This window comes from Phytophthora sojae, assembly GCF_000149755.1.
Source record: "Phytophthora sojae unplaced genomic scaffold PHYSOscaffold_5, whole genome shotgun sequence".
Lineage (NCBI taxonomy): Eukaryota > Oomycota > Peronosporomycetes > Peronosporales > Peronosporaceae > Phytophthora > Phytophthora sojae.
The window spans coordinates 2,835,690-2,856,632 of NW_009258119.1; the positions used below are offsets into that span (position 1 = coordinate 2,835,690).

At 57.1% G+C, this 20,943-nt stretch overlaps 3 protein-coding genes across 3 annotated transcripts; 2 read left to right on the top strand and 1 right to left on the bottom strand.

The window, feature by feature from the left end:
• Nucleotides 1–4,259: 4,259 nt before the first annotated feature.
• PHYSODRAFT_509360 (hypothetical protein) lies at nucleotides 4,260–5,013 on the top strand (the record flags this gene model as incomplete). Its single annotated transcript, XM_009530659.1, has 3 exons — nucleotides 4,260–4,631; nucleotides 4,717–4,857; nucleotides 4,933–5,013. 3 exons carry the CDS (start codon nucleotides 4,260–4,262, stop codon nucleotides 5,011–5,013), a joined length of 594 nt encoding a protein of 197 aa, XP_009528954.1.
• Nucleotides 5,014–5,215: 202 nt separating this feature from the next.
• On the bottom strand, nucleotides 5,216–10,296 carry PHYSODRAFT_346552 (hypothetical protein; the record flags this gene model as incomplete). Its single annotated transcript, XM_009530660.1, has 9 exons — nucleotides 9,728–10,296; nucleotides 9,586–9,695; nucleotides 8,762–8,879; nucleotides 8,600–8,729; nucleotides 8,005–8,567; nucleotides 7,852–7,938; nucleotides 7,622–7,780; nucleotides 5,423–5,585; nucleotides 5,216–5,298 (listed from the first exon to the last, which is right to left on the bottom strand). Exons 1-9 carry the CDS (start codon nucleotides 10,190–10,192, stop codon nucleotides 5,216–5,218), a joined length of 1,878 nt encoding a protein of 625 aa, XP_009528955.1. The 5' UTR covers nucleotides 10,193–10,296.
• Nucleotides 10,297–13,509: 3,213 nt separating this feature from the next.
• Nucleotides 13,510–14,187, top strand: PHYSODRAFT_505352 (hypothetical protein; the record flags this gene model as incomplete). The annotated part of the gene is made up of 1 exon (XM_009530661.1): nucleotides 13,510–14,187. A coding segment is annotated over one exon (678 nt), but the record flags the coding sequence as incomplete, so codon positions are not given.
• Nucleotides 14,188–20,943: the final 6,756 nt, after the last annotated feature.

The following is a 20,943-nucleotide window of genomic DNA, read 5'->3' on the forward strand; positions in this document are numbered from 1 at the left end:
GGACGCTGCCAGCGACTCGGCTGACCAGGTAAGCACGTGCCTCTCGTTTCGGTGCGTCGAGTGGAGCCTGATAGTAGTCTTGGCACGCTACAAGGCACCGGGAACTCGGCGGGTCAAGAAACGCTTCCCCGATCGGGCCGCGCTGAGCTCGAAATCCACCCCAGCTGAGCTTATTGGCGAGAAGTGCAGCAGCAAGTTGAACTCAGCTTTGTCCGAACTCGGCTGTCCTGACGACTAGCTGCTATCCGCTGACCTTGAACTCGGCTGGACTTGAACACAACCTCCGCTTGATCGGCTCAACTAGCCTGGTAAGTGTTTGCCCCACTCACTTTGGTGCGTTGAGTTAGCTCTCACCGTTGCTGTGTCATTTTATAGCCGAACAAGGCGATCCTGATGCGTTTGATGCTCCAGTCGAGTTGTTCTGAACGGGCCGAGCTGGGTTCAGTGGTCAACGGACCTTGACTTCGGCATGTCCCCCGCTCTGTTAGACCAGCTTACCCCGACTGGGCTCAGCTTGGTTGGGATGGTGGTGGGCAAGCTCGACTGGAACAGCACTTCATTCGGTCACATTCCAACTCGGCTCGCCGCGAGCTCGGCTGCGTTCAAACTCAGTTTGAATTCAGTCTCTTTGGTTCAGCTGTGAAGCGTGTTCAGCCTCAGCTCGGCTACACCTCGAACTCGGCATGAGCGCTCTCCAATCGGAACATGGTGCGTTTACCAGCACTCAACTGGGCCCTGCTGCTGATAGGGACGTGGGAACCCATGCTCGACCACGTCAGACACGTCCTGAGGCTCCTGCTCAGGACCGGCGCAGGTTGCGAGTTCGCACACCGCACACGAAGGGCCATCGCTCGCTTCGTGCGCAGCATGGGTCATGGAGTCGGGGTCCATGACGGCAACATGCGGCCATTGGTTAGGCGTTCCGCACAGGAACGCCAATACTGCATTTACATCAATGTCTCGGGGGCGGACTGTGCCAGTCAGCCAGTTGATCTCAGGCTGGTGGCGGGCGAGCCACGGGATGCCGAAGACGACCGGCTCAGCTCGATCACCAAGAACTCCTCAGAACTGTGGAACCCGTCGAACTCGTACGCGAAGGTCGTCGAGCGCCGCGGCTTCCCATCAGCGTACTTCACGATCATGTCGCCAGGCCCGTCGCGAATGTTCATGTCCGCCGGTAACACCGACAAGCTCTCGGCGCGAACGAAGTTGTTCGTCGCGCCCGAGCCCAGCAGCGCGCGAAGAGGGGGCGTCGCGCCGTCCACGTGGAGGCTGAGCACGATCAGCCTCGTGTCACTGCCGGAGGTAGTGGCAAAGAGTTGTGCATGAACCACGGGAGGGCTAGGAGGAGGTTCTGCCACCAGAGAACCATCGCTCCTTCCACATCCAGTAGGGCGCCCCGCACCTACTGGTTGTCGCCGTTTTTTTGGAACGGCGACGTCGTTTGCGACCGTGACGTTCGCCTGCATCGGCGCCGGAGCGCGACAAATAGCGGTGCGATGTCCAGGTTTCCCACAGCGGTAGAAGCGCATCGGGCGGGGACTGCGCGTTGACGAGACCGTTGGAGGCCTTGCTGATGACGTCGGCACCCGACGTCCACCGAACTGTTGAATCGCATCCACCTCCATCGGCTCCGGATCGGGCACTGGAGCCCGAGAGACATCGAAAGCCTGCGACGCCGTCACACTGTAGTCTTCACGGAGCGCAACAGCGAAGGCCTCTTCGAGTGTCGGTGGGGTCTTCTGGGTCAGGTAGAAGCGCTGGTAGCCAGCGCTCATGCCGGAGATGAAGACGTGGACTTGGGTCGCCATGTCTACGGGATGCGTCGTGATGCACGACACAAGGTGTCGTGCGCGCTGGATGTACGCAAGCATGGACATTCGTCCTTGCTTCAACGCCAGGAAGGCGGAGCGCTGAACGCTTTCATCTTGGGGCGGCTCGAACGGGAGTCGCAAGTCAGCCTTCATCGATGTCATGGTCGGGAAGCAGGAAGCGTCGGCCACGAGCTTGCCGAGCGCCCACTCCTTCGCCTTCCCCGCCAGCTTGGACAGGAGAAAGCGCGTGCGCGCAAGCTCGGTAGACAGCTGCCGAGCTTCGATCGCGATGTCCACCTCGCAGAACCAGCGGTTCAGGTGAAGGCGGCCCTCGCCTTCACCGCTGTACGTGGAGACATCGAGCTTCACGATGTCGGACTTGTTCTTGGTCTGCGGGAGTCGACACTCGCTGACGGAGGTCAGCGAGTTCACGCCCCATGAACTCCTGGGCGGCCAGGCGTTGTTGCTCCTCGGTTCCCGCCGTCAGCAGTGTCTTGATCACAGCGTCACCAGACACCGCTGCGAGGCGGTGTAGCGCCTCCCACTCGATCGCCGACAGGTGAGGAAAGCTGGCGTGCTCCAGTGAAGTGGCAGTCGTCCGGGGCGCGTCAGGCATCGACGTGTCGTTCATATTCATCACGAGCTTGGGCGTTGGACGGATTAGCGAAGTACTACCAGGTGTAACGGGCTAACTGCAGCCCGTTACGTGCTTACACAAGCAGAGGAAGTAGAAGGCAAATTGAACTCTGGTATTAAGGGCCGAGACGGTCTCGGCACTCGAGACCGTCCCAGCCATTAAACCTATAATGGGCTCTAATTGGCCACCGCGCACACGCGGTGGCGCCTGTGTGACAGTGGCCTGTCACACTACGGGCCACCAGTTGGAACCTATGCGAAGGCCTTTGGATCTATTCGCGCTGTATGGGAGCGGTGCCCATACGGTCAAAATGATTCGATATGGTTCGAGGAAGTCTACATATTCAATTTCCACTTTGGGGCGGTCATGAGATCAAGCTTCTTCTCACTGAAATATTTCGTGCGCGAAGACTGTAAACCTCACACTTCATTCACCTGGTAGGTTGTCGCGATGCTGCCGAGACTTTCGATATCTAAGCTCGAGGCCATGGTAACCTAGTTGAGTTACAGTATCTTTAGCCAAGTCGCGCCCTGTACAATGCGGAGACATAGGCGAGAGGCAAACTGGGATGCCACACTTATTAGAGCGAAGTGGCAGGACTGTCATCCTTAGGAGAAACGGCACAACCACAGTTGACAACGCGTATGGGTATTAGCTTCGGGTATTTGTTGATCAGTAGGTATCAGAGCCCTAAACGAACACAATATACCGCACTATCAAAATGGAAATGAAATGCCCATTTCAATGTGCTTATGGGCCACCCCGATAAAAACTTGGAGCCTTATCGTGACTACATTGCCCTCGCGGCTGCACGTACTAAGCCCGATACCCGTATGAATGGCGGTGCGCATGTTTCTCTTGTCCAGGAGATTTTTAGATTCTCAACAAAATCGACATTTTTCATATTCTTACGGTAGGAATCCTACCGCGGGTAATATAAGCCATCGGCGCGCGGTGCCGAGGCTTCGAAATTGCAACCAAATCAAACCAAGTTGTATGGTGCTTGAGCGCAATCGCTATCTTCTCCCACGACCCTTTTTACTTCTCATCGGCCTACCGAGCGATAGCAGCCAAACTAGAAGCCTTGAGTCGCCCCAGATATGATAAAGCGTTGTCGAAGCCGCATCAGCCGCGATAGCACAAGCTTTTCGAGGTGAATTTCAAATGAACGAGGACAACACGTGTCTCTTTGAAGGGATACAATTTAAATGGTATCCCTTGCAATGTTGTATCCAACGTAAAGTTATTTTAATAACTTTACGTTGGATACAACATTGCCCCAGTCGCGCAACAGGCTGCTGAGCCCCGGCTTAACTTCACCACAAGTACGTGTGGTGCTTCTTGGTCTATGCTCATGAACCTTGCGTCCTTAAAAAGCAGACAACGGACAAATATGCAGTGGCGCTGCTGCAACTGGCAACTGGCGGCGAAAGTCAAGTACTTGTCGACCGAATGAACCGATGTATTGGCACGCAGGGACGTCGAAAGCGCTTTGATTCTGCAACAACCGAAAAGCGCTGTAATTCTGCAACCGTCGACTAACCAAGTAGTCCTTAGATAAGCATTAGTTTCCGAAGGTTTTAATGAGCCAAAAATTCATTTACTGAAAACGGTTTTGACGGGTATTAGTTATTTTAATATGAGACAACCGTTACTTTACTTCCGTTACGCGCCAGCTGCTTCAGAATTCACGCTGCTGGACGCAGGCTATTCCTGCTCCGCCAAGCTGCCATCGCCGCTTCCAGCGTTCCCCCTTAATAATCCCGCACTCCTCCACCTACTCCTGATCTCTCCGCGCCCTCGTCACCATGACTGAGAGCCCAGCCATCGACAGTGAGCGCCCCTCGGACGCCGCGGACCCCGTGCTGCAGCCCGCGCTGTCGCCACCCAACAAACGGAGCCCCACCGGCATGCACAAGGAGCTGCTCCTCGACGACAAGCGCCTCGCCAGCCGCCTGTTGCAGTCCCGCGTGGGGCGCGACAAGCAGCGCTATGACGGCAACACGCGGCTGCTGGCGTGCATCGTCGTCTCGCGCCGTCAACGTGGCGCTGCTGCCGTCGAGTTCCTGCTCATCTCAAGCTCCAAGCACCCGACGCAGTGGATCCTGCCCAAGGGCGGGTGGGAGAACGACGAGTCTGCGGCGGAGTGCGCTCTGCGTGAAGCCGACGAAGAAGCGGGGGTGCGTCTGCCTAATTGTCTAGTCGAGCGTCTCGGTGTCCGTTCACGTGGTTCTAACTGCTCTATGGTTGTTGTGGTTGCTGCAGGTCACGGGGGACATCGTGGGCGAACTCGGCACGCTGGACTTCGCCAGTCAGCAGGGCAAGCCGTGCCGATTCTACGGCTTCAAGCTGGCCGCCACGCAGGTTTTCCTCGACTGGGCCGAGAACACCCGACAGCGCAAGTGGGTACGTTCAATAGTCGTTTGGCTGTGCTGGAAGATTGCAACCACCAACAGCAACTAATGAATTGTTGTGTAACAGGTCTACCTCGAGGAGGCTCGCGAGCTGCTACAGCACCGACCCGAGCTCGTCGAGATGGTCTCTCGCGCGGCGGCGCTCTGAGCCTGTGTGACCCCCCGCGCGGCCTATTTAACTCGCAGTAGACATAACACGTTTGTAACATGCACACCCCGTTTGCCCCCGAACGAACGATGCACCGAAAAAAGCGTCCGGTGCCTGCAGCCGAAAAAGGCAACTTCCGGAGCAATCACTCCGTCGTGACGAGCTGGCCCATTTCTGACCGAAGGTTGCGTTCATTGCCCCGCTACCGCTCGCCAACTCGAAGCATGCGCAGGTTGAACTCGGCGCTCGGCAGGCTGAGGATTGCCATGACCACGACCATCGCCACTACCGCCGCTCGACACCGTCACTACATGTAAGGTAGGAGCGGAGTGGCCGCTGCCGCTTCAGCTGGCTGGCGCCAGCACCGGCTGGCGGTGCCAACAGCAGCAACAGTGACAGCGGCGTAGACGCATCTGCCCCACGACCTCTTCGACCTCCCCAACAACCATGGCGTCGTCGTCGCCGCCGTGCTGCACACCAAGCAACTCATTGCGCTCGGCGAGCCGGAGCGACGTCGCGGCCGTGTGCGTGCGTGCATAGCTCGGAGAGTCGCAGAGCAGAGCAGAGCGGAGCTGGCGTGCCGTCCGTCCGACCGCCCTTCAACTCATTTGCACTCGGCGTGCGTGGATCCCAGGCCACGATAAGGAGCGACCTCTTCTACATACTGTATCAATACCTATTCATGCTCATACATCCGCGCCGTCGTGGCAGAAGTTGAGGCTGAAGCCGTCCGTCCGCCCACCAACCGGGTGTCGTTACCGTCGGCGCTGCCCACGTTTGAGTTGCCCTGCTGTTCTTCGCTTTCGTGGCGATGTACGCCGCTGGTTCCGTTACAGCGCGGGTGTAGCGCCAGCGGGTAGTCAAGGCCTCAAGCCGCTGTTTCGCTGCCTAACGCGCCGAGCCCTAGCCTAGGCTTCCTTCCTCGCATTGCCGACGGGGGTCATCCAGCTGTTGGCGAGCTCCTTCCTGCACGCGCTGCGCTGCGAAAGAAATCACCCCAACATCCAGCCAGCGCTGTATGCGACGCCGCGGGCGGTGCTACAAGTGCTTTGGTGCTGTTACTGCTCGCCACCAAGCAGGCAAAGGGGAGAGCAAGCCGAGTCTGCGCGAAACCAGAGACCGGCAGTGTCAATGTGACAAAAGTGCATATAGGGGGTTGGGTGCCCGCAAGCCCGGGGGAGGCCAAGAGAGCGACCTGCGCGACCGGATCTCGCTCGCTGGTCCGGTGCGATGTGTGCGCTCGCCGGCGACGACAGCGTAAGACGCGGAGGATCCTCCTTCGTGATCCTCCGTGTATATTGTTTGGCCTGTCCGCCGGTCGGGCAACGAGCCTCAAGCAAGCATGCAAGGCAAGGCAGGCATGCACTGTCGTCGAGCGGATGGTATACCGCAACGCAACGCCGCTAATGTACACTACACGCTGAAGACAGCAAAGGCTGCTCCACACCTTCTACGAGCCCTGGGGAGAGCCGGGCTCCTGGGCTCTTGGGTGAACCCAAAAAGTCGCGAGCTCGGGCTCCTGGGCTCTTGAGGTCAATAGGTTAAGTGAAAGGAGCCCTCCAGAACTGTGAGCCCTCGTTAAGGGCTTCCCCTCACCTGTGTTAAATATCTCGCTGATGATTGGCCGTCATTGAAGTATCTCCAGGTTCTAACCTGAAAAGGCATAGGAAAGAGGACTTCTCCTTGAGGGGAAGGAAGGACGATCGGCGACGCTGGGGTGGCCTCGGAGCGGCTGTCCACATATGAGCGGCGCGAGACCTTCTAGTGTGGTTATCTTTGAGCTCGATCTTGTAGCGTGGCGCATCAATCACGCGAAGTTGCTCGCCTTAAGTCTAGGTAAAATTGGCCAATCAGATATTACTATGAAGAGCCCGTCATAGATTTGAAGCTAAATTTGGGGAGCTCTGGAGGGGAGCCAATGGGGAGCCCGAACCAGGGCTCCTTGATCTCGTACTTACCATGAGGGAGCCCGTTTTGTGCGACTTTTGGCTCTCGTATTAGGGGGAGCCAACTTTTGAAGTAGACGGGCTCGGGCTCGTAGAAGGTGTGGGCTGCTCAGCTCCGCCCGCAGGACGACGGCTCGACCATGCGATAGTAGGGGAACGGGGCGAGTCGATGGAAGCCAAAGGCGGGTTGCGGCGCGCTCGCCGAGTCGTGTCGTGTCGGTGGGCGACGCCGCCCGCGTAGCGGTCCATGGGCGTCGGGCGGAGCTGACTGCACTGCAGACTGCATGGCCCACGTAGCGCTGGCGCTAATTTTTGATTTTTTTTTTGCATTGTCGAGCGGCGCTCGCGAGCTCTGCCGCCGGCCACGCCGATCGGAGCTCATGGCGCTCGCGGCCTCCGAGCTGATTCGGCTGCTGGCAAGTTTTCCAGCGTTGCAAGCTTGCTGCTTGCTGCTTGCTGCCCCCCCCCCCCCCCCCCCCCCGCCCTCCGCCCAAATAGCGGCGACCGTGTCCCGGGCCCGAAAGTTGAAGCACTTGATTGAGTCCGGTGACGCTCGACCCTAGCCCGCTATCCAGTGGCGCGGTCTATGCACGCGACGCGGCATGGAGTCAGTCGACGGGCCATCGAGCGAAACGGGGGCTGGCTTGCGGCGGCGATTCTACCCGAGTATCATCAATATCTTTCGCCAGCGGCAGCGGCAGCGATCGATCGCTGGCGTGCCTGGGCAACGGCGCCGCCGCCGTGCTCGTTTCGCTGTCGTTGCAGCGCTCAATGAGTGTTTCGGGCGTTGAAAATCCAACGCTGGCTGGCTGCTGCTGCTGCTGGCGGCGGACCGATGGGCTTTGGGATCCGGAAGGGAACGCCCTCGCTGCTAATATCCCTACTGACGCACGTCCCACGCCGCCGCCGAGGCGAGCGATGCATGCATCCGGGCCGCCCGCCCGCCCGCAGACGAGGAAGGAGGGAACGTCGCCGGCCCCTGCAAAAACACGGCGTTGGAAAGCGTAGGTGGCGGCGAGCGCGGCGGCCCGCATGCACGAAGTACATGCATGAAGCGGTGTGCTCTCTTCGGCACCAACGCGTTGGTTGGTTTTTGCTGGCTGCAGTCGCGTCGGGATCCCCCGGGCCGTGTCAACCCGAACGAAACGGGCCAACCGGGCGCTTCCGGGCTGGGCGCCACGGGCCACGACAATGCGCTCGAGCAGCTCGAGCTCAGCTCAACGGTGGCCACCACCACCCACCCACCCGCGAAGGCTCGCAGACCAAGCCGAAACTTTTGGGCGCTCGACTCACTCACTGCGACAGCGAGCGGCGGTGGATTCCCCAGGGCGCCGCCGAGCCCCAGCCGGCGCGCAGAAAGCGGGGCCGCTGCCCAGGGCGAGTGGCCCACGAGTCGAGCCCAGCGCCCAGAGCGGCTGGCGGCACAACGCGACGGCATGCGAGTCGCGCAAGGGCGGAACTTATCGTCTGTTCGCGCTCGTCGCTGTGTCGCGTCGTCTTCCTCCTCCCGCTCAAAGCGACGTTCATTTCCCAAAAGGACTCGTGGCGACACAGAGCTCTCCCCAAGCACCAGGAAGGACAAGAACTCCACCTCCATACCCCCACCTTCTGATACCACCAGCAAGTATGCGGCAACGTACCAAGAGCGTCGTCAGCGTGAGCGAGTACTTCGGCGAAGGCGCGTCCGAGCAGGACGACAACAACAACAGCCAGCCCCAGTAACTCAACCGGCAGTCGCAAACTCGGCGCACTGAATGAAGCTGGGGCTACCTACGCCACGTCATCGACACCTGAACCTAAACAAGTCGCGCGTATGGATTCGTGGTCTTCGCTGGAGCCCCAGCGAACTGAAGCTGGGCGCTCTCAGTGCGCTGCATCTCGGTCGGCGCTGTCCTCAGAGCGCGGGCAGCGCTGGGCCCTCTACAAAGTACAATTAACTAGCTGTCACTACGATGACGAGAACTGCATGGATATTTAGTGAGAATAATACAACAACTTGAAAGTTTGAGAAGCTGCTTTACGAGTTGCGAGTTCGTCCTCTTCCTTTGCTGTGGCTTCCATGGTTGCGTCGTGTAAGCGCTGCAGTTCGTTTAGGCGTTGAGAAGAAATTGTCAGGTCGTTGCAGGTTGGAATCAAGGCGTTCGTGGCGTTGCGGTCTTTACGCAACGCAAGGGTGAACTCAGCCGAGCTGAAGGGGCCAGTTGAGCAGTTCAACTTGAACCCCGTCGTTACGCGGTAGTTACACCGCAAAAAACGTCGTCGTGAGTTTGTTCGTTCGTGTGCTCGGTCGCTGAGTTGAAGCGATTGTAGACGAACCGGGCTCAAGACCGAGTACATACTATCATACATAACGGCGGCAGTGCGCGTAGTGTACGAGCCCGAAGATGAATTGCAAGTACATATACGATGACAGTTGTTGATCGAGGATTGAAGAAGAAAAAATACTTGCCTTCTTCACACGTCAGCCGTGAGTCACATGTCACGGCCCGTGACATGTATTTTGTGAGTAAAACTGGCGAACGACTTGTATTTTGTGAGTAAGGGGGAACAGTACAACCGATGATCGAGCTTTCAGGCAATTCCATAACTTGCTTCAATGCTAGCCAAAAGTCTGCCCACCGTTTACAGGTGCTGCGAGCGCAGCCCGGCCGTCGCATCGGTCGTCGACAGCTCCGGCACGAACGGAATCAGCGCGTCGATATCCGCGTTGATCTCGGGCGTGATCTTGTCCACGGCCTCGATGCCCCAACGAAGTTCAAGGCTCGCACAGTCTCCTCGATGGGCGTGAACGGGTCCAGACGGTGGCAGAAGATGATGTCCACGTACTGCTGGTCGAGTCTCTTGAGCGAGGCCTTGGCGCCCTCGACGATGTGCTTGCGGCTCAGGCCCTGGGCGTTCGGGCCGTCCTTGGACCCCAACGGCTTGAACCCGAAGAAGATCTTGGTGGAGATGACGAGGTCCTCGCGGCTCCACGTGCCCTCGGCGACGCCCTTGTTGATGGCCGCACCCATGTTCCTCTCGGCCAGACCTCCGCCGTACGCCTCAGCGTTGTCGAAGAAGTTGACGCCGTGCTGGAAGGCCAGCTTCATCATGGCGTACCAGGTGTCGGCCGTGTACTGGTCGTTGACGTCCATCCAGCTGCCGAGCGAGAGCTTGGAGATCAGCAGACCGGAGTTGCCCAGGAAGCGGTAGGTCATGCGGTTGGACTTGGCGTCGGACGCAGCGAGGGCCATGGTACTTGGGGGTGTTGGGGGTGGAGGTGGGTAGGAGGTTGTCGGTGAATTCCGAAATGAGCTCGAGGTTGGCAGGCGACCGCGACGCCGGACTCAGCTCTTCGTGCAACACAGGGATGGTTGATTACGACGTCACTTGAAGGGATTACAAGGACACTGGTCAAGTAATCTATCTATCCCGGCTCATGCAGCAATCGGCTTCAAGCTGTACACTCTTTAGGCGAATGAAGGCTGATACCAGTATTGAGTACAGATGGCACCGTATCGTGACGAAGGGATGGATCACTAGTAGTAGAAGAGATTTTATTTGGACTACTATGATAGCCATTAAAATCCTAAAGAAGATTTCATCATCACCACTAATGGCGATTCTCTTGGTAGCTGCATGCTGCTTACCCGTACTTGTCCTGGTTGTTCAAGGATTAATAAAAAATTCCTCCATCAAGTTGCCTTGTTCAACCGTTTGTGGACTCATCTTGTCCCTCCTTGCTATTGCCTTCAACTGACGAACTCCCGTCACCCGGAACTCGACGCAACTTTGCTCTACCGATGTTGGAGTAAGCAAAGGTGTTGCGCGACCATCGCGGATTGGAGATCAGGAATCTACACTAGGCCACGGAAAGCGTTGGCTCGAGGACGGAAGCGTTAACAGCAGAAGTGTACACAAGACGACCAGCCAGGACGCTACAACACGGCAGCAGGAGACGAGCGAAGCAGTTGGAGACCAAAGAAGCAGCTGGATAAAACGACCAAGGACGAAGCGATGCGATCTTGCAGGTAAGTTGAGCCAAGGGACGAAACGTGCGGCAGCCAGCAGCAGACACAGATGATCGCGCCGCGAGGCGCCGCGGTGGCCATAAGATCGCGCTGTGAGGCGGCGTGGAGCTCGTGCAGAGGGTCGCGTGCCGAAGATCGTATCGAGCGAGTGGCGCCGAGACGCTGCTGGGAGTGGCAGAGCAGCCAGTTGAAGATTTACCAAGTTGGTGACAAGCGCGAGCAAGTCACCTCCAGCAGCCAGAAGAAGCCTCCGTCGGTCGAGACGTTGAGGCAGGAGGAAGCGATCGTAACCAAGAAATACATTGATTGACAAGCCAAGTAGCCTTACTTCTGTTACCAGCGCCTGCGTCGCACGCCCACGAGTGGTTCAAGTCCACAGCTGAGAGTGACGGGTTTGAGTCCCTGGGCGGGTTCAAGTCCCCGGCTGACGGCAGTGAGTTCAAGTCCCTGGACAGGTTCGAGTCCCTGGAGAGCAACAGGTCCCAGCCCCGAGGCACGACAGCAGGATCAAGCCCTTGAGCGGGTTCGAGTCCCTGCAGGCCAGCACACCGGGTTCGAGTCCCTGCCAAGCAACAACGGGTTCAAGTCCCTCCGTGGGTTCGAGTCCCTGCAGAGCAGCGACGGGTTCAAGTCCCTCAGTGGGTTCAAGTCCCTGACGCAGAGCTCCGGTTCAAGTCCTGAGTTTAGAGGACGTGTGGTGCGCCTGGGATATCGACTGGTGAACTCTGTCGGACGTTGTGTGTTACTCGTGAGAGGAGCTGGAGGACCTCACGTGCAATCAGTGGTCACTGCGGCTTTGATCGTGACTTGTGTGTTTACATTTACGGAGTTCGTCAGAAGTTGCCACCGGAGACCTCGGAAGCGGCCGCGACAAGGCCCGGGCAAGGCAACAGGGCGCGGGTAACAGGAGGAGTGCTTTCTTGGTGGTCATACAGGGGCGAATCAACACGGTTGGCTTTCGTGTGAGTTTGCCTTCACGAGACTTCGATTCAGCGGGCACGAACGGAGCCGCAGCAACGAGATTTTTTTTTAGCAGTGCTGAGAGGTGGGATGACACGCCAGTCTGCGCGCAAGAGTGCGCCAGCGAGTCCAGGTGCTACGACACGAAGTTCTGGGACGCCAGTGACGGACGCCGCGCTGCCCGAACGTAAGCGACGCCGCGTTGAAGAGCGCACCCGAGTCGTAGTTGATGATGGTTGTGGAGAAGTGCTGAATAAGAATTGTTGTCGGAGAAAGGCGGCAGGGCCGATCGACTGGAGGCATGAGAGATCGGCGATCGAGAGACAGGCCGCAAGGATCTACGGATCAGAAGGAGTTCTTCGGGAGATCTCAGGTGGTCCGATGACACCGGCGCGTGAGGCAGGACATGTGGCAAGCCGTATTGTGGGTGATCGTGCTCGAACCGCGGCGTGATTCGGAGCCGACCCAAGTCCAGATCGACGACAGAACTCGCGGATCTGGGATGGCCGAGGACAGAAGGTGATGGATCGGCGGCGCATGGCAACCGGCATAAGTCATCGATCTGGAGTTGATCGCCGATCGCCGATCAGGGCCGATCGGGGCTGATCGTGGATCGACCAGGATGGGACGCACAGGAAGGACGAAGTCGGGACAAGAATCCAGTAATCGTGTGGTTGTAGGAGGGTAAGCAAAAAGATGGTAGCATTAGGGAGAGACCAGCTAAACATAAATCAGAGCAGAATTTGCACCGAAGAGCACAAGTCCCCTCAGGTCACCAAGTCCCAGGAACTACCTTGGCCTCGGCAGTGTCGACACTTTGGGTAGTGAACTAGCGGTACGATTAAGACTGGATTAATACATTGGTCAGCTTGACCTACTCTAGTGATCTATCTCTTGTGTGCAAGTCCTCGATCGACCGGATATTGGTGCTTGGCCGGCGATCGTTCCTCCTCTCGATCAACCTCGATCCCGCTATAGGAAGCGGCAAGCAACTCAGGAAAGGAAGGAACACACCCGGAAAGGTAACTACAGGCCTTGGATTAACTCCAGGCCGACCGATCGCAGCGAACAACCCTCGATCGGAGCGTATACTCGGACGCAGAGCGAAGACTACCGCGCTGCTCCACACACTATCCCCGCGTCACGCCAAGACACTCGATCTTCACCAAGTGCTGCATCATCGGAGCCCCGAGAGAGCAGATCCAGCCCGCCGACGGGTACACAAGGTGAGAATAAGTTCGGCCGATCACGGATCGTTGGGGAACCCCCTCCGTTAGTCGGTGTCTGGGCGCTGATGGGAAGCTCGATCAGGCCTTAACCAGATTTTGGCCGATCCCGCTACACCACATGGTCAAGGCGGAGAAGAAGATGTTGAAGTTAGCACTTCGGTGATTACAGCGGATGAGGGTCATAATCCAGGTGCTACTGGCGGTGAAAGTGATTCCGGAGGTGGTGATCACTAGCGCGGTAGCGGCGGAAGTGCCGGTCGAGTAAGAAGCGTTGCCCGTTCCAGCCAAGCACGTAAGAGGCCTAGAAGACATGATGATGATGAAGAACAGAAGACTGACACCACGAGGCATTGGTGGGATACCTTGTCACCCGAGCAACAGCGGGCCATGGCATTGCTGTTGCTGACTCCAGCGCCAATGGCGGCCACAACGGCACCGCCACCACCATCACCTTCGGCAGTGCCAACGACGACCGTGCTGGATTCGCGATCAAAGAAAAAGAGACTGGAGATTGAGGACTTCACTGGCGCCGCCGGGGAAAATGTGGCTGCGTGGCTAGTGGCAATTCCCAACGCTGTTCAACGGCAGCTCGCACTATATGGAGAAGTCTGGACGGAGCGAGAGTACTACGGTGTATCGGCGCATTTGAAAGGTCCTGCCGGTCAGTGGTTTCATCGCTTGAACGCACACATCGCACCGAACTGCCGTACCTTAGACTTCCTGCGATCTAGGCTGCTCGATACCTATGGCAGTAAAGTAAACGTGTGGGAGACGCAACTTAGGTTGGTGCAGCACCGACGGCAACCCGGAGAACGGCTGCTAGACTACGCCAACAGTCTTACCGAAATTGGTGCTGAGAATCCAGGAGTCACAGCCGAATGCTATGTCGATGCATTTATTCGGGGCATGAACAACCGTGTATTCGTGCAATCCGTACGGACAGCAAGACCGTCTACCTTGGAAGATGCCGTGAGTTACGCTGTCGAGTTCTGTGGCCAATACGGAGAAGGCTGCGAGGTGACAAGTTGACAAGTGGCGGCACGGCAATACCGGGCAGAGCGACCAGGGGATTCGGCAAGTATTACTGCAGCTAGCGGTATGAAGTCCTCCGCCGAGGTGACGGCAGAGCTCGATTTGGCAAGGCTTGGACTGAATCTGGGCCAAGATGATGCAACCCGGCCCATGTTTGATCGCGATGGCCGCCAACTGCGAGGCTTGCCTGCGGTCAAAGGAATTGGTCAAGAAGGTTCACTCCCATTGACCGCGCTTCAAGCCATAGCCGTGGCGACAATGGCTGCAACGACGGGCCAGAAGCCAACGACAAAACCCGCGGCGAGTAGAAACAAGCCTAAGGTGGCTCGGTCGTTTGAAGTCAGCGTCAGCAACCAAGAGGCCCAAGGCGGAGCAGCCCCGTTGGCTCTGTCGCCGACCGAGCAGATGAACAGTTGGGCGCGCGGGGACAACCAGCAGACGCACGACACCACGCCAGGCGACGAATACCCCCAGCAATATGGAGGCGGTCCATACGGCGGATATTACGGTGGTCGCGGTAACTACGCTGGACGTGGAGACTTCGGTGGCCGTGGTTATTACGGTGGGCGAGGCGCATTTGGTGGCTGAGGTACATTTGGTAGTCGTGGCGGCTACAACGGACACAATGGGCAAGGAGGTCGTGGGTTTCAAGGAGGTCGTGGTTTTCAAGCGGGCCGAGGCAAGCAACTATAATCAAGTCGAGGACAAGTGGGCAAACCCGAGCGCAAACTACCAACACGATGGGCGCAGTATTGCCGAACGAAAAGCAGACTCGACGTGTCACTATTGCGGCCAGAATGGCCACTGGCAACGCGAATGCGAGCTAAGGTTGGCGGACTTGCAAGCGCGGCATGTACAGCGTATGATCGGTGGTACAACAACCCCTAACAACACTGGAAACAACCAGCAGCCATCGGCAACAGCGCCTGCGGGAAACGCGTAGAGGCAGTAGAGGCGGGGACTCTGCTGCCAGAAGAAGCAAACCCCAAAACCGAAGCAACTGGAGGGAACACCTTGCGACGACGGGCGAAGCGACACCGACGTCGGTCGCGATGGAAAGACAAGACGTCGGTGGCACAAGATAGCGAAGTAGACCTGTCCACCGAGGATGGAGAGATCAAGGAGGAGAAACGAGCGGACGAGATGGTGAATACCTCGCGCGTTATGGATGAGCACGAAAGGGAGAGCAAGGCAGAAGCGGAAGATGAGCCTCAAATGGAGCGGAGTCGGTCAGAAATATTGGAAGCCATTGATGCGCTTAATGTGGAAAATGATCAACAGCTTCCATCTACTGAAGCGAGGCCGGAGGGCAGTGCTGATCATCCTTCGAGAACCATGGATGAGGATACCAACCTTCCCGATTATGCTGACCAGCCTTCAAGGAGCACTTATCCCAGCGGCCCGCTGAACGTCAGGCTACGAGTAAGCGGAGGAACATCACCAGCTGCCAGACGCCGGCAGCGCCGCGCCGAGAGTGACATGGCTACTGTTCGAGGGATATTGCTAGAGGAACTAAGGGAGGAGGAGCGCGACCGTGCACGCGTCCTGCGTGTGGCGGTGAAGCAACTGGTGTCAGACTTGGGTGAGGTGGCCGATATTGTTCAGAAACACCAACGGCAGCGCGAATTTCAAAAAGCTGTCGTACTCGTACGCCGCGTCGCCGCTAAGCTGGCTCAGAATGGGCGAGGGCTAGACCACTGTGTGCAGACTTCAGGGCAATCTGGCAAAACCGTCCGGGTACCGGCGGTGGCGAAAATGCCAGAGCAAAATGACCAAGGGCACCTTGACACCGACGAAGAGTGGGCAAGGAGAGTCCAGCAGTTTGAAGCTCGTGTGCCACAATACCTGGAAGAAATTGGCAGTTTGGAGGAGATGCGCGCAGTGCGTCGGCTCGCAAAAAAGGAAATGAAGGAGTTCAAAGCAGCACAGCGGCGCCGACGGTTGCAGCAACGAGCGGCGTATAAGCCCCGGCTGGACGCTGCGGTAGCTGCGGGAAAGAGCGCGAAGGACGAGGAAATGAAGCATCCGCCACGACGTGCGTATCGCTATGAACGTCAAGGTCACTACGGGGATCTTGAATTGACGAAAGATGACAATGGCAACATGCTGCGGGTCGCCCAGTTGCGGGCTGTTGGGAGTGGAGTGCCCAGCAGCTTGCCAACGGCGCTGCTTGCTCTAAGCAAGAAACACACTCAAGAAGTTCGGCTGGATACATGCGCCCAGTATAGTGTCGCTGGCTCAGGTCTGCGTCGGCACGGGCGTTGTATTTCGCTAAGTGCCCCCGTGGATGCCGTTGAAGGCTTTGGAGGTGGTCAACTACGCGTGCTGGGTGTTTGGGAATTCAGAGGTACGACCAAATATCAGCAAACAGTAACAATCCATGCGCTAGTAGTCGATGGCCAGGATGACGAGTTGCTGCTTGGTGAAGATTGGATGGTGGAACATCAAGCCAAAATGGACTTCGGGAAACGTGAATTGAAGTACCTAGATGCGCAAGGGCGGAAAGTGATCGTTCCTTTCACTTGTTATGGAGTCACGTCGTTGCTGGACGCAACGAGAAGGCGCGCGGCCACGGTGAGGATGGCCAGGACAGTGAAGTTGCCAACCAACACACGTAGCACAGTGCAAGTGAAGATAGACGCTGAGGATAACACCACTGGAATCTTCATACCAAAGCCCTCCAGCAAGATGCACCTGCTCCTGGCTCCAACTCTGAGCATTGTGAAAAATGGCTTGGCTAAAGTGGCCGTTCTCAATATCGCTGGGCGGCGGGAAAAGCTTCCGGCACGAGCGGCTTTGGGTACTTGGGTTCCGACAGATGAAACAACGGAGATTCTCTTGATGAATGGAGAGCTGGAGCGAGAGCGAGTAGCGTCGTGGGTTGCTACTCTGCGGTCGGAGAACACAGTACCGCTGACGAACGAAGACAGTTTGGACTTAGGTGAAATGGAGGATGCAGACAGAGAGCTCGTGATTGCTCTTTTGAGGCAATATGCTTGCATCGTCGAGAAAAAGGAACGATGTCCGCCTCTATCTACTACCGGAGTTCAGCACCACATTAATACAGGGACAGCGGCCCCGATCATGATGGGACGTCGATGGCACGCGGTCTCTGAGAATGTAATTATTGACGAGGAGGTGCAGTCAATGCTCAACGACGGCGATTCCCAGTAGTGTTGGTGCGCAAGAAAGATGGCACTGTTCGCTTTTGTGTGGATTACCGAGCGCTGAATGCCGTGACAATCAAGGACGTGTATCCGTTGCCCAGAATTGATGAAACACTAGAAGCAATGCACGGCACCGAGCGGTACACTTCACTTGATTTACATGCTGGTTATTGGCAACTAGCAGTGGCGCCGGAAGATAAACCGAAGACTGCATTCACGACGCGAAAAGGACTCTTTCAATTTTGCCGAATGCCGTTCGGGCTCTGCAATGCCCCGAGCACGTGTGTGCTGAGAGGTCTCACATGGGTCAGCAGCCTCGTATACTTAGACGACGTCATCGTATTCACTCGAGGGTCCGTGGCGCGGCATGTTGTCGAGCTGGCTTCGGTGCTGGAGCGCCTCGCGAATACTGGACTCAGCCTGAAGGCAAGCAAGTGCCGCTTCGCTGCCACCCGCATGGAGTACTTAGGCCACGAGTTGACGCCGGAAGGTGTACGCCCCGCTGAGCGATTGGAGAAGGCGGTGAAAGATTTTCCCACACCACAGAACACTGCAGACGTACGCAGATTTGTGGCGCTAGCCGGGTATTATCGAAGATTCATCAAGGATTTTGGATCCTGCATGGCGCCTCTGACTAAGCGGCTAAGGCAAACGAGTGCCTGGGATTGGACGCAGGAGCAGGACGATGCATTTAATTGGGCCAAGGCGTAGCTCTCGCAAAAACCAGTGCTGATCTATCCCGACTACCGCTTACCTTTCAAGCTGACAACGGACGCGTCGAAGGTTGGATTCGGTGCTGTACTTTCACAAAACCAAGGGCGGGGTGACCAGCCTGTTGCTTTCGCCTCGCGAGTATGCAACGCAACCGAGGCGAACTACGGTGCGAGCGAGCTCGAATGCCTCGCGGTCGTCTGGGCGGTGAAGTTGTTTAGGCCACATCTCTATGAAAGGAAGTTTACTGTGGTGACCGATCACGTGGCTTTGCGGTGGTTGATGGAGAGCAAAGAGCTCGCGGGACGCTTGCAACGATTGGCGTTGGCATTACAAGAGTATGATTTCGATATCGTGTACCGGCCAGGAACGGAGAACCGCGTGGCCGACGCCCTATCAAGGGGCCCGGTTCCGGACGAGAACACCAAGACGATAGCTTCAGTCAAGGGCATTGGCGGGGCGGCGAACGGAAGTCCAGAAGACCGTGAAAATCCAAGTCGAAGCTCAAACGCAGTCAACGGGGCCAACAAGGACACAGCTGAAGCACCAGAATATTGTGGGGAACTCTCACCAAGTGACGCGCGGGAGACGATTGTCCACGGGATTAAACAGAAGATCACCTCTGCAGCAACGGAAGCTCTGGCGTGGGCTTTGGGAATGTTCGATCAGTCGGTTTCACAGAGCAAGCGGAGCTCTTCTCCAGGACATGGCCTGCAATCTAGCTACTGTGCACAAGTTGCAATTTCACCAGACGATCAGCCAAACGCTGATACAGTAGGCTCCCGGAGGCCTACCTTGGGCGAAGAAGCCGCGATGATCCACGATGCCGTTAAGGAAATCATGAGTACGGTCGCTGTATATCGAGTAGATGCAGCCGAGCTTGGTACAGTGCAGTTCACGGACGCGGACATCAAGCGGGAACAGGAAAAGTCGGTCATGGAGCAGACGTTAAGACGGCGGGGTGCTTATCAAGGACAACGTATTGTTGTCCATGGCGACGGTCTTGTGTATGCGGCGCGGGAAGACGGCGACAAGATTGTGCTACCAGCCGTGTACTGGCCTCTGGCATTCAAAGAAGCCCACGATAGTATTTGGGCAGGCCACTTGCGCGGCCCTCCCACGTATGAACGTCTTGGTCGAATGTATTGGTCGCCGCACATGAGAGAGAGCGTGTATCAATGGATTGCGTGCTACCAAGACTGCGGATCTCGCAAGGCGTAGCCGACCGCAGTTGTACCGCCGTTAAGGAGCGTGCGCACTGGTGACGTGTGTGATCGATGGGCCATTGACGTCGCTGGACCCTTCCCAGTTACGGCAAATGGCAACCGCTACGTCATTGCTACCCTAGAGTATACTACGCGGTATGCAGTAGCAACGGCGGTGCCCCAGCACACTGCAAAAGAAATTGCAAAGTTCCTGATGGAGAAGGTGGTGTTGATGTTTGGACCAATGCGGGAACTCATGATGGATGGCGCAGCCGAATTCTGCAGCAAGGCGACGGAGGAACTATTGGCATTGATGCAGGCAAAGCAAGCGACTCCAGTCCCCTATCGGCCAAATCTGCTGGGTCTCGTGGAGCGTTTTCACAGGACGTGGAAAGACATGGTGAGCTTGTATATAGATGATGGCCACGATGACTGGGACAATTTCTTGCCGGCAGCGTTGTATGCGTACAACTCGTCGAAGCACAGCACGCATGGATTTCAGCCCAACGAATTGATGGCGGAAGCTGCGAAGCCCGACGGAATTGTTGCGCAAAAGCAGACTCGCGCACCCACGCGTCACGCTCGTCGCGTATCATCAAATGCTGATAGATGACTTGAAGACGACGCGGAGTCTCGCCAAGGAGGCCCTTCAAAAGGAGCAGGCCAGACAAGCGATGTACTACAACCAGCGCAAAGTTCGCCAGAAGGCGTCTTACTCTGCAGGACAATTAGTGTGGATATATTGCCCATCTCGAGGTCCCGGCATCACCAAGTTCAGGCACCGCTAGAGAGGACCTGCACAAGTGATAGAGCCTGCCGGGTATGACAATTACAAGGTCAAGCTCCTGGAATCGGATGCCGAGTTGGTCACCCATTGCTCTTTCTTACTCCCGTACTTTTACCCTACTAATTTACTGGAGAAGATCGCGCGGGATATTGCTTAAGATCTACGCGAAGAAAGTTTAGCTGCTGGCGAAGATGTTGAGAACGAGGACGCCGTGCTGAGACCTGAAGCTGACACTAATGAGGAAGCGACGGCGGAACAAGGAACCCAGGACGAGCAGTCGCCAATAATAGGAGCTCCTTCACGACTGAGAAACGAAGATGACACGCGGCCAACGATACAGGAAGGCGGTGGAGTCCAGCCCACAGCAGAACGTGCCAGCCAACCCCGAACTCATCCTAGTACCGACCAGCCGACTGAACTACAGCTACCCAGTGTTCGACGCAGCAAGAGCAAGCGGCGTTCAGTAGATTGTCCGAAGAAAACGAGCGCCCGGTGCGGTGGACGCTAGTGAATTCATCACGACAGGCGACGGTCGTGGAATTGCAGCGCGGACCAGAGCACAATTACGGAGAGCGCCCTATCCTGAACCGGACCGAGATGATGCGGACTGGCCTGGGTACGATGGGCCCGGACGGGCAATGGCGAACGGAAGTGCACTCGACAGCGGAGGAGGTGGAAAAGCAACCAGTCAGGGTGGCGAAGAAATCCGTGCGGATATACCAGTCCCTCCACTGCAGCGACGGCCCGAGATCAATGACCACGCAGAAGAAGAACATGTATACGTCTTCGCTGGACGCGGACGTGGAGGTGTTGACAGTCTGGCCGAGCGGGCGTCAGGACGGCGATGCATACAGCCCCATGAATTCGTCGTCGAACGACGAAG